Here is a 13,455-nt window from a genome sequence, read left to right on the forward strand (position 1 = left end):
GGAAAATCTTGCACTGTTTATAAATCTGGCCCTCTTCAAAATTAAGCAAGGCTGCATTTGAACTGATGAGCAAGTTAAGATTTACTGGGAATCTAACCCTTCCCTTCCTAGTTAGAGCAGAGGTGCATTGGCCTTTGCCATTTCTTGCTTTTTCCCTGTCTTGTTATCCTTTTCCAATCACAGCTGCATTTGGCCTTCCACCAGAGTCACCACAATCTGTCACATTTTTGGCTGCCCAAGCTCACAGTTAGCACCTCCCAGTAACCACTGTGGCAGATGCATTGCTGGTTCGGGCAGTGGAAAGTTTCTCTTCCTTCTCAAAGCACAGTTCATCCAAACTGATGAGCTTTTCCTTCTGAAATGTTTCTGCACATGCAGCTCCAGTTGTCCTGGGGAACCATGCACATGCAAGAGGAGCAAGGCTGACACGCTTGGGCTGACAAGGTTCAGTTGCTTTTGGCTAACAGGGTACTCCTGAAGATTTTTACATCTGTGTGTGCCTGGGTTGTTACACCACTGGAACAATGAGGCTCACACAAATGGCAGAAAAAGAAAATAAGAGGTCATCCAGAGCAAGGCTTCTGTTAATAAAAGGTCCTGGAGGACTCTAATCAACAGGGTTGATGATTAAGAAAATCAAGCATACTTTGCAAAATCCAGCACTTCCCCCCTCCCCACCCCCTTTTTTCCCCCTCCTATCCAATTAGGATACATGATTTGTTGAAGTTGTTTACATTAATATGCTTCTCAGGCAGTTTTTAATGTTAATGTTTTCCCTAAGCATAATATTTTAACAGCAAACAAAAAGTTTATATAATAGCTTTCTCACTCCTTAGCACAACTGAGTATTAAAACTGAAAATAATTTGCTGATGATGAATCAGGTGCCTTCATTGCAGACTGTAACATTGGGGAATTGGAGCCATTTTTGCAATAGGAAAATGACCAAAGTTAAGCACCGTCCCCTGATCTAGGATGCTTCAGGTTATTTTGCAATGTGCAAATGAGCTGAGGCTTGGATATAAGAAATCCACCCACAAGACAATGTCTCTGCTCTTATTTTAATTGTATTTCTTGTATGGAAATGGTGATTTTAATTATTCTAAAGGCTAATGAAGTAGCACAACAGAGCTGCAGACTGATGTGAGGAGCTGCCTGCCTTGTGCTCATAGGAGAGCTGTGTTTACAAGTGACATTGTCAGAAGTTGGAGAGGTGGACAGGAACAGACCAAATGAACCCTCTGAAATAAGCTTCAGTAGGGCCACAAGTGTTTCCCTTCTGAGGACATCTCTGCAGTGTTGCTGCCCTGCAGATCCAGTAAATCAGTGAGCCTCAGTGCACTAACACAACAGCAGAGCACGAGGAACAATGTAATCTGATACTGCTTGGGACACATCCCCTCTTCCCTAAAATCTCATAAACAGGCAAGTCCAGTGTTTCCAAATCATTTTGAAAGGAGGGAGAATAAAAATGCTTTCATACTTTAATTTGTGGCTGACTGATTTAAGTATGTCACCAGCTGCTGAAATATCTTCATGGTGACACATGAATACTTGATACTATCCAAATAGCAATGCTTTATTACTCATAGTCAAAGATTGTTTTATCATTCCATGAAAGCAAGAACAGAACCTCAGCTTATCAACAACACATGTCTCTAAAGCCAAAAAATCCCCCTCTACAGATTCCAGGTGCTAAGCTCTAAAGCTGGGTTGTACACTTTAAAGATATGCCATTGGGTGTGAGGGAAAGCACAACACTGGTCTGTCTCAATGAAACCTGACAAAGGTCTGGGCTTTAAATAGCTATGATGCAGAAGCTGGTGTGGGACTACAGGAAGTTGTGTTATACTGGCCATTTTCCAGATTAAAACAAGTAGGTAAGAATACATGCATGTTTTAAATCAGGGTAAATTTGAACACATTTGTGTTATTCCTGGTTCAGCACTAAAAAGAGGAGATCTTTGGTCTAAACAGCTAACAAGCATATCTTGGTGTGCATACATACACTTAGGAAAAAAATGTTTTAATTCTTTCCAACTGCAGTTGAACAGAGGGAGAGACAGCCATAAATCTGAAAACATAACCCAGAATAGAATCTATTAGTGGCATACAAATCACAACCAGAGACTTCACTTCAGCTCCCAGTGCAATACAATAAGTATGAAGTGAAATTTATGTACCTTTTTACCATTTATCAGTTTTATAATGGATGTGATGCTTTTAGAGCACTTGATTTTCCATATTATGATTAAGAATTTCCATGTAGATTTGACATTAAAAAGAGGATTATTGAGAAATCATTTTTGTGCCTTTTACTCAAATACACAGCTACAAATCTAATGATATAATATTAAAATCCCAGTTATAAGCTTAATCCACATGACTTCTGCTATCCAACTCCTTTCTAGCTTTTAATGTTTATATTTGACATGGCACCCATCAGTCATGCATCTTCTTTATTCCTTTGCAAGGGAAAAAAGCTGTGAATTTTTATTTCAAAAAAACCCAGTTTTGAATCAGCTAGTACAACCCAGCAGCAGAACTGCATAGATGCCATTTATTTATGCTTTTCATAACATCTTATAAAGACAAGTATTTACCATGTCAGACACAATGTATGATTCCTACCACCGAAACTGTGCTAGCCTTCCTCAGCACCCTCAGCCTCCCCAGAGCAGCAGACTCACTTCACATCATCATCATGGGCCATCTGCTGAGGACCTGCTGGTGCCAGAGGAGCGAGTGTGCAGGGCTGCACTGGCCACCATGGTCACTGCCAACACCATCTGGGCAATCTGCAGTTTGTACCTGTGGATACAAAGCTCCCAAAGCTCCTTCTGGCGGACATGGTTCTCCTAGGGACGCTCTGATGACCACTGAATACCCTCTTTCAAACTGGAAAAGGGGCAATGGGAAGCACTGACTTCTCCACGTCTATCCTGCTCTTTTCCAGATGCTGCACCACCTTTGACAGTGTTTTCCAGCCATTTGTGCTCACTGCCTTGTGCCATACCTTTTGTTTATGTGTCAGGTGCATCTGCATATATAAGAGAATTCCTTAAAAGAGATGATAGCATAAAAGTCATGTAATAGAAGAATTTTCTACTTTCCAAAAATTTTTTACCCGTCTCTGCGCTTGTTCAGATTTTCTTTCTCTTTAGTAAGATATGTGGTAAATGGTCTAATTTTGATTTTAAATTTATCCTCATATTGAAAACAAAGAAGCTTTGTACAGCTGTACCCAGGCCTTTGCACTTCCTTTGTGATTTCTTCACACATTTTTTTCTGCTGTAGTCACATTTCTGATGTCACATTAGAGGCAAACGTGCAAGCACATGTCTTTGTAGCAACACAGATCCAAAATTTTCCTTTTGAAATGTTTGTGAAGAATTTTGTATCTTTTCTCTGTCCCAAACAAGTGTAGAACAGGCATCAGAACTCTGAATCCTTCTATGCCCTGACATCCCTATTGAGTTTGTATGGGTGCAAGGGGTTTAGGCTAATTGTTACGGTTGATCATGTGCATGTCAATTAACTGATAACATCTGACATGCTGTACTGCAGAGTAGGACATTCTTTCATTTATTTAATTTATTCTTTGGCCTTAGCATGTTTGGAGCTGTTAAATGCTGGAGATTCTGCAAATGATATCTGCACTCTTCTTTTAGAAATTACTTCTTGCAATTTCCCAATTGTCAAAGCTCATTAGGAGAGCTTCCCTAGGTGTTCATCTGTGCATGTTTTAACCACTGGGAGACCTAAGTGCATCTTGGTTGATACATGCTGAAATTTTACTGGTACCAAAATTTTCAGAAGACAACTTTAAGAGTGTGTTTTCTGACAGTTTCCAACTTTTTGCAAACTGGTCTTGGTAGGCAGTCAACCAAATCAGCCAAAATCCTGTTCACACATTTATTTTCTCCAAAATATCACCTCATTAAACATTTCTGTTACTTGGACATGTATGTGGTCACAATATCTTTATTCAGTTCCTTAAGTTCTGTGAAAAACTGACTTGGTGCCCCATTTTTAGTCAAATAACTGAATTTTGGGAGCCAGTATACCAAGCCTTGTGTTTCACACATCATGCCATTCGCTGACTGTTTTGCAGTTTTTCCTATTACATTTTTCCAGGCTTATGGAATTTTGGTCTCTTGGAAAAATAAAACATATATATATATATCTTTGTGCGGCATACATTTCCTGTGATCATATCTTCATGTGGCACAATTAGCCAATTCCTGTCTGGTTCAGATGTGATACCAAAGGTATTATTGTCCTGTCCATAACATACACCCTTTCCTTAGGTACTTCACGAAAGCCTAAAAGTCTAAAATGGCCAGTATTTATCTGCTACTTCATGTTTCTAATTCATCCATAACTCAGGACTGAACTTAGTTCCACTGTGTGTCTGTGTATTTACCATCACCTTCACTTTATGTGGATATTTTCATTATAGGTATGTCTACTCTGGATTCTTACAGACTTTTTTTGATTGTTTGTTTTTGCTTGTATTTCATTACTTATTGCACAGAATCACAAAATCACAGAACCAGCTGGGTCAGAAGGGACCCACAAGGACCACTGAGCCCAGCTCTTGGCCCTGCACAGCTCCATCCCCAAGAGCCACACCCTGTGCCTGAGAGCCTCGTTCAAACACTTGAATTCTCTCAGGCTCGGGGCTGGGACCACTTCCCTGGGGAGCCTGTTCCAGTGCCCAACCACCCTCTGGAAGAAGAAACTTTTCCTGATATCCAACCTAAACCTCCCCTGACACAGCTTCAGGCCATTCCCTTGGGTCCTGTCACTGTCACACAGAGCAGAGATCAGTGCCTGCCCTTTCTTGTCCCCTCCCAAGGAAGCTGTCACTGCAGTGAGGTCTCCCCTCATCTCCTCCAGGCTGAACAGACCCAGTGCCCTCAGCCACTCCTCACACAGCTTCCCCTCAAGGCCCTTCCCCATCTTTGTTGCCCTCCTTAGACACTCCCTAACAGGTTTAAATCTTTTTTATATTACAGTGCCCAAAACTGCCCCCAGCACTGGAGGTGAGGCTGCTCCAGTGAAGAGCAGTGATGCCTTGAGTTTTTCATATTTTTCAGTATCTGTCCTGCCTCAGTGTGTGATTCTGAACTTCATATAGAGTGTTACCAAGTTCTCTTCACAGTTTAGTTACACAAAACAATCCTTTTCCAGCCTGAGAAACAAGAACACATTTGCTTCAGGGCCAAAAAGTGTAAACAACTGCAAATTGAAGAGAGCAATCTGGGAGGATGAGACTTCATAACCTGAAGCTGTAATTGGACAATTGACCCAAATATGTAAATGGACCAAAACTTATAAAAGTGTGAAAACTTGTGACTGGTTGTCCATCCTGGGTACATCTTGGACAGAGCCCCAGCCGGGCTCTTGTGCTGCCCAAGGTGTGTCCTTTGAAGGCCTTTCAATAAATACTTTATTCCTTTAACTCTGTCCAGCCTCTGTTCCAGGTAGCCTCTCCAGACATCAGCAGAGCAGGACAATCCCCTCCCTTGCCCAGCTGGTGATGCTGGGCCTGATGCCCCCAGGACAGGGTTGGCCCTCCTGGCTCCAGGGCACTGCTGGCTCATGTTCAACTTGCCATTGACCAAATCCCTTTCCCAGGCACTGCTTTCCAGTATCCCATTCCCCAGTCTGTCTGTACATCCAGGGTTGCCCATCCAGGTGCAGAACCCAGCAATTTCTCCCATTGAACTTCCTTTGGTTGGTGGTTGTCCAGCCCTCTGATTCCACAGAGTCTCTGCAGGGCCTCCCTGCCTTTATGGGAGCCCTAACTCCTCCCTGTTTTGCATCATCTGCAAAATTGCTCAGTATCCCTTTCATGTCCTGTCTCCAAGTAATTTAGGAAGATGTTGAAGAGCACAGGGCTGGTAATGGAGCCCTGTGAGACTCCACCAGTGACAGTGACAGGCCACCAGTCTGATGTCACCCCATTCACTACAGCTCTTAGTGCCCAACCCATGAGCCAGTTGCTCACTCATTAAATGGTGTGTTTATCCAGCTGTGTGCTGGACATTTGCTCAAATTCACAGTTTTTAAACCAAATCATAAACTGAACAGATTTCTCCTGTGACTTGAGGAAAGTTCACATTTCAACTGCAGCAAGCTGTGTCTTCACATGCTTTGTCACATCTCTGCAAAGAGATGGAATGGTTTGCAGCTCTTCTGTGTTACTCAGATGCCAGATTTTCCCTAGATTTCCAAATAGCTTTCATATCACTGATGTCCTGCCTTCTTCAGCACTCTATTCCTTTTAACATTTAATGGTTTGCAGAATTTTTTCCTTACATCTTATTTTTAACCAAGTACTTTGGCTTTCCTCTGGGGACATATTCTGCATTTCCATTTGGCAAATCAATATTTCCCTGACAAAGGTCAGGTCTGAATTTCTGATAGAGAGTTTGATATCTATCCATTTTTACTGTTGCAATCTAAACTGTTTCTTGCTTGTTTTAAGGAGGTAGCTCTTGATCTCCATCTCAAACTCTGGCATGAAGCCAATAAAATTCAATATTGCAGGATCTATCATAATCTATCACAAATCTACATCTGCAGAAAATATTAAACTTATTCCTTGGAGGTGATTTCCCATGCTACCTTGTTATCACTTAAAGTGATAAAACAAGAAAGACATGTCATGGGAAAAGCATTTGTGTAAGGAATGCTGCCCACTTGTCCTTAAAGGAAGTCCAAGACAGCTGGTTTGGTTTTTTAGCACAATGTGTTGATCAACCTAAAAGCAGATATGCTTTCCCCTCCTCAAAGAATTATATCCTTATTAATCTGAAGCCTGCCAGCCCATCACTGACATCTAGTCCTCCCCATTTTCCCCATTTATACAGGAACTGATAGCAATCACATAAATTACTGTAATGTACCTATTTAGAAATTCAACACTGACTTTCCTACTGCATGTTAGCCATTTTAATATTAAAATTGTACTAGTTCATGAACTTCTTACATTTATCACTACTTGCACTTTTGCTATTTCCATTCATCTTTCTTCGTTGCACATTACCACTCATTTCTCTATATATGCCCTGCCCATTCAAAGGAATGAAAAATAATTTTGGGGATGGCATTTCATCCACCAGCCACTGACCTGTGGCAACTCCAGTGATCCTAACATTGCACATCAAATGCAGATTTCTTGTTAAACGTGTCTGATTGGTTGTTCTGCTCTGGCAGTGACAAAAACTCTCTTGCCTTCTACTACATTTGCTGCTGAATGCTGTATCACTTGAGGTAACTCTTCATAGTTATCCTATCTTTTTTAAGTGATTCAGTTATAAGATTATTTTTTCCCTGATTGTAGATCCCATATGCAGTTTTAATCATCTTTAGTCATCAAACCCATTTAAGCTTTCCCAGTAGCACCTAATATATTGCAGTTTTAATTACAATGGAAAGATGATTCTGTTCAATGTGTGATTTTCAATCTTTTCTTTACAAAGGTAATCTCTGCTTAATACAGAAGAATAAAAGAAAAGAAAGAACAAAACATTGCTAACAATATAATCAATCCCAGAACCATATCAATAACAGGCTTATGCCAGGATTGAGACATCTTTATTCTCTGACCTGTTGAAGTGTACTCAGCATCCTGAGCATTGTTGACAATATATAGATACCTCCTGCTGACAATATATAGATATCTTGAGAGTTTTATGTGCAGTGCTGTGTTCTGTTGTTAGGAAATAATTTTTATGGTTACTTTCATCTCTCTCTCCATAGCTACAGTGTGTACTTGTTTGTTAGAGAGATTTGCTGGTTAGTGGGAAGTGCCAACACTGCCTTCTGAGAGAAGAATTAACCTTTGAGGACAGCCACTGTTTATAATAACTCCATCTCTTATTTTAACTTTTTGCTTTCTGTCAGACTTCCTCACAATAACTTTTAATTTCAGCAAAGTGGGTCCAGCACTTAAATTTATAGTGGAAAGTCTGCTCTGTTTCTACACAAAGATTCACAAGCAGTTGTGATGAACTCCTGTCCAAGTTTTTGTAACAACAGTCAGCTCGGACCTGGTCAAATCTGTATACATAATAGGAGAGCATCCATTTAAACAGCAAAGATGTGAAAATATTCATTTTTGTGTGGTAAGAATATTTTTAAAGCTAACAGGGAGTTTTTTATTACATTATTGATTTTTTTCTCATGTTATTATAATATTAGTGTACATGAATCCAAACAAAACTGAAAACATGAAGGTTTTGACCTTATCAACATTATAGTTCCCTCTCTTATTCTGTCTTTGATAACATCAACGTTGTATATCTAATACAATTTTTTAAAGATTTCTATGAGGAATTTTGAAATTTCAAAGCTAAGTTTTGATTTGAAAAATAAAACACTAGAAATCAGTATTTCTTGAGAAATACTGATTTTGAGTTTCAACAAACTCAATGATTTTTTAACTGGGGGTAAAATTAATCTGTTTTTTTCAGAAGAAGACTCAAGAAAAATCCAGTAATATGATCTATACCTTACTGTTGTTAGAAATGTATCTACAATTGAAATCTTTCAAAATATTTTTTTCTTTTTATGCCTTGATAGCTGGTCCTATAGAGCTATCATTAAGTCCTTTTTCAGGTCTGGTGGTCTTTTATCCAAGCATGGCAAGAGGCACAATAACTAAACTAAAAATGCTTTTTCTTTTATTTCTTTTTTCAATTGAGCACTATCCATCTCCCTTTTTAAAATCCACTCTGTCCAGCTTTACAATGCTGCAGTGGATTTGTATGATTACATTCCTGTGGTTGGAATTCCTAGAGCAGAGACAAATTGGGCAGCTGTATACTATGTTCTCGAATCAATGGGTATCCTCTTTCTTTTATGCAAAAATATTAAGAGAAAAAAATCCTGGAAAGATATTAATTGCTAGAAGCACTTGGTAGACTCTCATTTTGGGTTCATGTATGTGACCATAGTACATGGAGAAACCAGCTTCATCATGTGCACGCTGTCTGCTTTTGTATCTTTGGGAACTATTTCTGACTGAAGAATGTGTTCTTAGAGTACATTTTCAGAGGCCTTTATTCTACAAATCTGGGTACAGCTTTCTACTGCAGTCATTTTCAGAGAAAACCACAAAACAGATTTGATAAAACCAGTCCTGCAGAAATTCACTTACATTTTTCAATCTACCCATTCTGATTAAAAATTAAAATTGCAAAAAAAAAAAAAAAAAGAGGATGCTTTCTCACTTCAAATAAAAATGATTTTTTCCCTATAACCTCAATCTGAGTTTTAAGCCAAAAGTTCTAAGATAATAAAATACAGAAATAATATATTATGCCAGATCAAATGAAGCATTAAACTGATCCATGACCTTTTTTTTTATACTTCTCAATTAGTCAAATCTTCCTGGGTCAACTGAAATTATTTTATTAATTTTCTTGCATTGACAGCAAACAAACAGAAGTGAACCAGAAATTCACATAACTTACAGCTTTAGTTGAAAATGAACTTAAAATATAGGGAGTTTGGTCAAGAGAGTGAATGACCTCCAGTTCCAGATAATATTCCTTCTTGGCTATCTTCCCAAAAAGTTTGATTTTGCCTTCACAGTCTCAGTTTTACTCCCCTTGTGTTTATTATTTGATAAAGTGCTAGCAAATGTACTTGTAGATCAGCAACACCCCAAAGATTATTTTCTTGCTGTGTTAGTTGGATTCTTAAGCTGCTTGTGGTTTATTTTGATGCTGAAGTAGATTTTTATCCTACTGCCTGTCTGGGACATGTCACTGCTACAACTCAAGTGCCAGAAGTTGTGTGTAAAGATGAGGCTAAAGCATAATTTTCATTGTGGAGTTTTATCTGATGATCTCCTCCTGGTTACTCTTATTATTTCTGGACACAAATCTAACCAAATTAATTACTGATTCAACAATCCAATGTTTACTGTATGTAACATGCACTTAACTTATCTGCATGACTTTCATGTTAAGCATAAAATTCAAATATTAAAGGTGTTTCCCTTGACAGGTTTCCTGATAAGGAGAAGCAGCCTTGGCACACAGCAGTTCTTGTGTGGATGCCAGAATTGAAGCTGGGTCTGACACAGCACATCAGGGCAGGTTTGCCTCAGCTCTGGTAGCAGAGCTCAGGCATTTCTGCAGCCCAGATGAGTCCGTTAACTTCTGCTGAAGCTCAGAAGCCCTCAGCTATTATTGCTTTCCTAAACAATGATTTGCTTTGAGCTATCACAAATTGCATGTTTCTGAGAGAGTATTTGGGATGCAGTGATCAGGAGATGTGTTCTCTGCTCCCTTGCAAGGCATGGCTCGGGCAGATAAATGGAATTGACTGATTGGAGAAGAATAATCTTCTCAGCTCTTCTGGCCTTTCTGAGAAGGAGGAAAAGGTTTGCTCAGCTCATCTACACTTCCCTCTTTAATCTCCCTGTGCAATTGTGAATAGCTGCAATATGTCAAAAGCCAGTGCACGCAGCAGCTCAGGTATTAAGTTGGAGGAACATTACATTAGCTTTTTAGCCAATTAACATGGCTGTAGGGAAGACCATCTGGAATAAATCTGCAAAACAAACAGTTCACAGAAACCCAGCAGGCAGCTTTATGGATTGTTATATCTGTACGGTACTTCATTAAAAAATAAACATGTATCTTCTATTTCAAGCACAATGCACAAACAGTATTAAACTAGACCTGATAGGGAACACAGCTGTCTTACTAAATGACACATTTGGAAGAACTGTGTGAATCACTGCAAGGAAAAGGTTGTGAAAACTCTAGTGACTGCAGTTAGGTATTGGCACAGCCAAAGCAACTGCTCCTGAGTTAATGTAGAAATGTATTGTCCTCTTGCTTTGTGGTTGCAAAAGTTTGTTTTGGTAACATTGTTAATATCAGCTGCTCATCAGTATGTAGAGGGGGAACAAACCATGCATCAGCAATCTGCACTTAAGCAGTCAGCTTTAGCCTGCTTCTGGAACATCATACTTTGCTGTGCTTATATATTTCTCCATTAGAGACCCACAGCAGGAGATGCAAAATTCATTGTCACTAGGTTTATTCCTGCCAAAGGTTTGCTGAACACAGTAGGCTTTATTGTAGAAATGCTGGATGAGGCTAGTATTGATGCTTCAAGGATCAACCATCCACCCTCTTCCTCCTTAAGGCCTATTCCATGTTCAGAGGATGCCATGGGGTGTACAGACAGAACGGTTAGGATGGACAAAGCTCATCTTTGAAGCCATAGCAGCAAAAAGCACAGAAGATTCCCCCAGCAGACACTGCTCAGCTGATGGACACCTCTGCAAGGACTGGTGTGCCAGCATCAGAGCTCACCACACCTCTGCCCAGCGCTGGGAGCAGGCCAGGCATCCACAGAGCTCCTGCACACTGTGGCTCCTGGGAGACCTGTGGCACGGTACAGGGAGCCAGCCAGCTGAGGAATCAGCACTGCTAAGTGTGCCAACACAATCAACAAATATGTGGCTCGCGGGAAATGCATATTTTATGTCAGAACAAATGGTATTTCTGTGACCAATTTGCATAAGTATACAGGAAAACGGATTACTTGCCACAAAAGCCTCTTCTATTACAAATAGGGTATTTTCAGACTAATCAGATTTTCCTGTTTTCTATACCAAAAAATCTTAGCAATTAGTGTACCAGTTACAATAATATAACTAGCTGCAGAACATTCAGACTTCCATTTACCAAGTGTTGCTCAGATTTGTAAATAATGGGTTTAGGTAGGAGTGTAAGTTTAAATCTGACCATTTTTAGCTGGTTTAATGCCACCTGATCTTTTCTCCAGAGGAAGAAAAAGCACTAATATGGCTAGGAAGAAAAATGCAACATTTAGCATGGCTCTCCCTAATTAGCCCTGCTAAGAAATCATCCAATGGATCAAAACACCACATACCTGCACCTAGCCTGCTCTGGACATTTAGTTCAGGTATTTTGATGCAGTGGCCCATTGTGCTGTAAAGACGTAGCACGCAACATAATTATCAGCCTGCTCATGCCATGGTTAATTAGGGAGCTGCTCTGAAGACCAGAGTTTTTGGATATACACAGTGATGACAATTAAAATGTTGGCATTTGTCAACAGTTACTTCACCTCAGGTGCTACCTAACAAGGCACAGCCTGCTGAATGCATGGAACTGAAATAACCATGGTAACTCTGGGTACATGGTGACGTTTTAATATCTGCTACTGCCTATCCTCAGGTCACCACTTGCAGAACTAAATGGCCCATTAAGAAGCAGATGAATAACGCGTCCTCGGTACAATGCATGAAAAATGTTAAGCACTTTTAGGGATTAAAGCCCTTTTCATTTATCTCAGGAGGGAAAAGGGAGAGATAAATATAATACAAAAGCATGTATTATGAAGAAATAATGAAACTACCACATCCTACTGCAGCAACTGCTAGTAAAATGTCAGTATCTACCAATAGCTAGCCCAAATCTGTATCTAAGATACCAAAATTAATTCCTATTTTAAGTGCCTCTTACTACATACTGACTTTATAAATGACAGCAGCAATATCAAAGGTCTTTCATGCTCAGTCACTGCCAAACCGCAGTAGAAAATCTATCTGTTATAAACCATAGCAGTTCTCAAGCAAAGAACGGGATGCACTACCATACTTTATTAGCACTGTGTTACCATCTGACCTGTTTTTAAATAAAAAGATGGTGGAATCCTCTAATTTATCATTTTTTTTTCATTCTGAAGAAACGTCTGATTTTTTTTCTAAATGCTCAATTATTGTATTATATTACTTCCTCCATGGTGAGGGAGAGGATTTGAATGTATACTAAAGTATCTGTAAAACTATCTTGTATTTAGAATTTTCACTTACCAAAATGAAGAGACAACCAGAGGCAAGTTTTGTATGTTCGGGAATAGTAGAAAACACGGACAAAATCAAGCAACCAAACACAAGGAGAAAACTGAAAAAGAAAGAATATTAATAATTGTTAATATGTTCCAGTACCCTGACCCAGTATCTATATTGTTTGTACTTCACCAACATTAATAGAAGACTGTCTCTGCACAGTCTTCATTAGTAGAGGGGAACACAGCTACCACTTAACTCAGTTCATTAAAGACATTAGAATGATATCCTGTTAAATCTATTAAATCTATATGTTTCTAAGCAGCACTGCTAGAATTCAGAGGAAAAAGATTTTCTTGGTAAAATGACCCAATATCCAAAGATGCTACTTTTTGTAACACAGTCCTCTACCTTTATGCAATCCAGATAATTTAAGTGTCTTTAAAGAGAGATTTCCAGTGGGAGGGTTGTTTCCCAGGTCTGAAAAATCATTTCTCCCACCGCTGACCGCAAACCCCTGCTGCATAAGCTTACTAAAGAGCTAAGTTACATATTGCACCTGTCTGTCCATCAGAAACAACCTCCTTCTGAGCAACAGACTTA

General features: G+C 39.5%; 1 protein-coding gene across 5 annotated transcripts in view; it reads right to left on the minus strand.

The window, feature by feature from the left end:
• Positions 1-13,455, minus strand: part of KCNQ5 (potassium voltage-gated channel subfamily Q member 5) — a 278,572-nt gene that overhangs the window by 69,659 nt on the left and 195,458 nt on the right. For all 5 annotated transcript variants that reach the window (XM_058801552.1, XM_058801550.1, XM_058801547.1 and 2 more), the window contains exon 2: positions 12,877-12,967. In XM_058801552.1, the coding sequence (XP_058657535.1) occupies positions 12,877-12,967 (91 nt within the window). The remainder of the gene's footprint in view (positions 1-12,876; positions 12,968-13,455) is intronic.

This window comes from Ammospiza caudacuta, chromosome 3 (genome assembly GCF_027887145.1).
Source record: "Ammospiza caudacuta isolate bAmmCau1 chromosome 3, bAmmCau1.pri, whole genome shotgun sequence".
Taxonomy (NCBI): Eukaryota; Metazoa; Chordata; class Aves; order Passeriformes; family Passerellidae; genus Ammospiza; species Ammospiza caudacuta.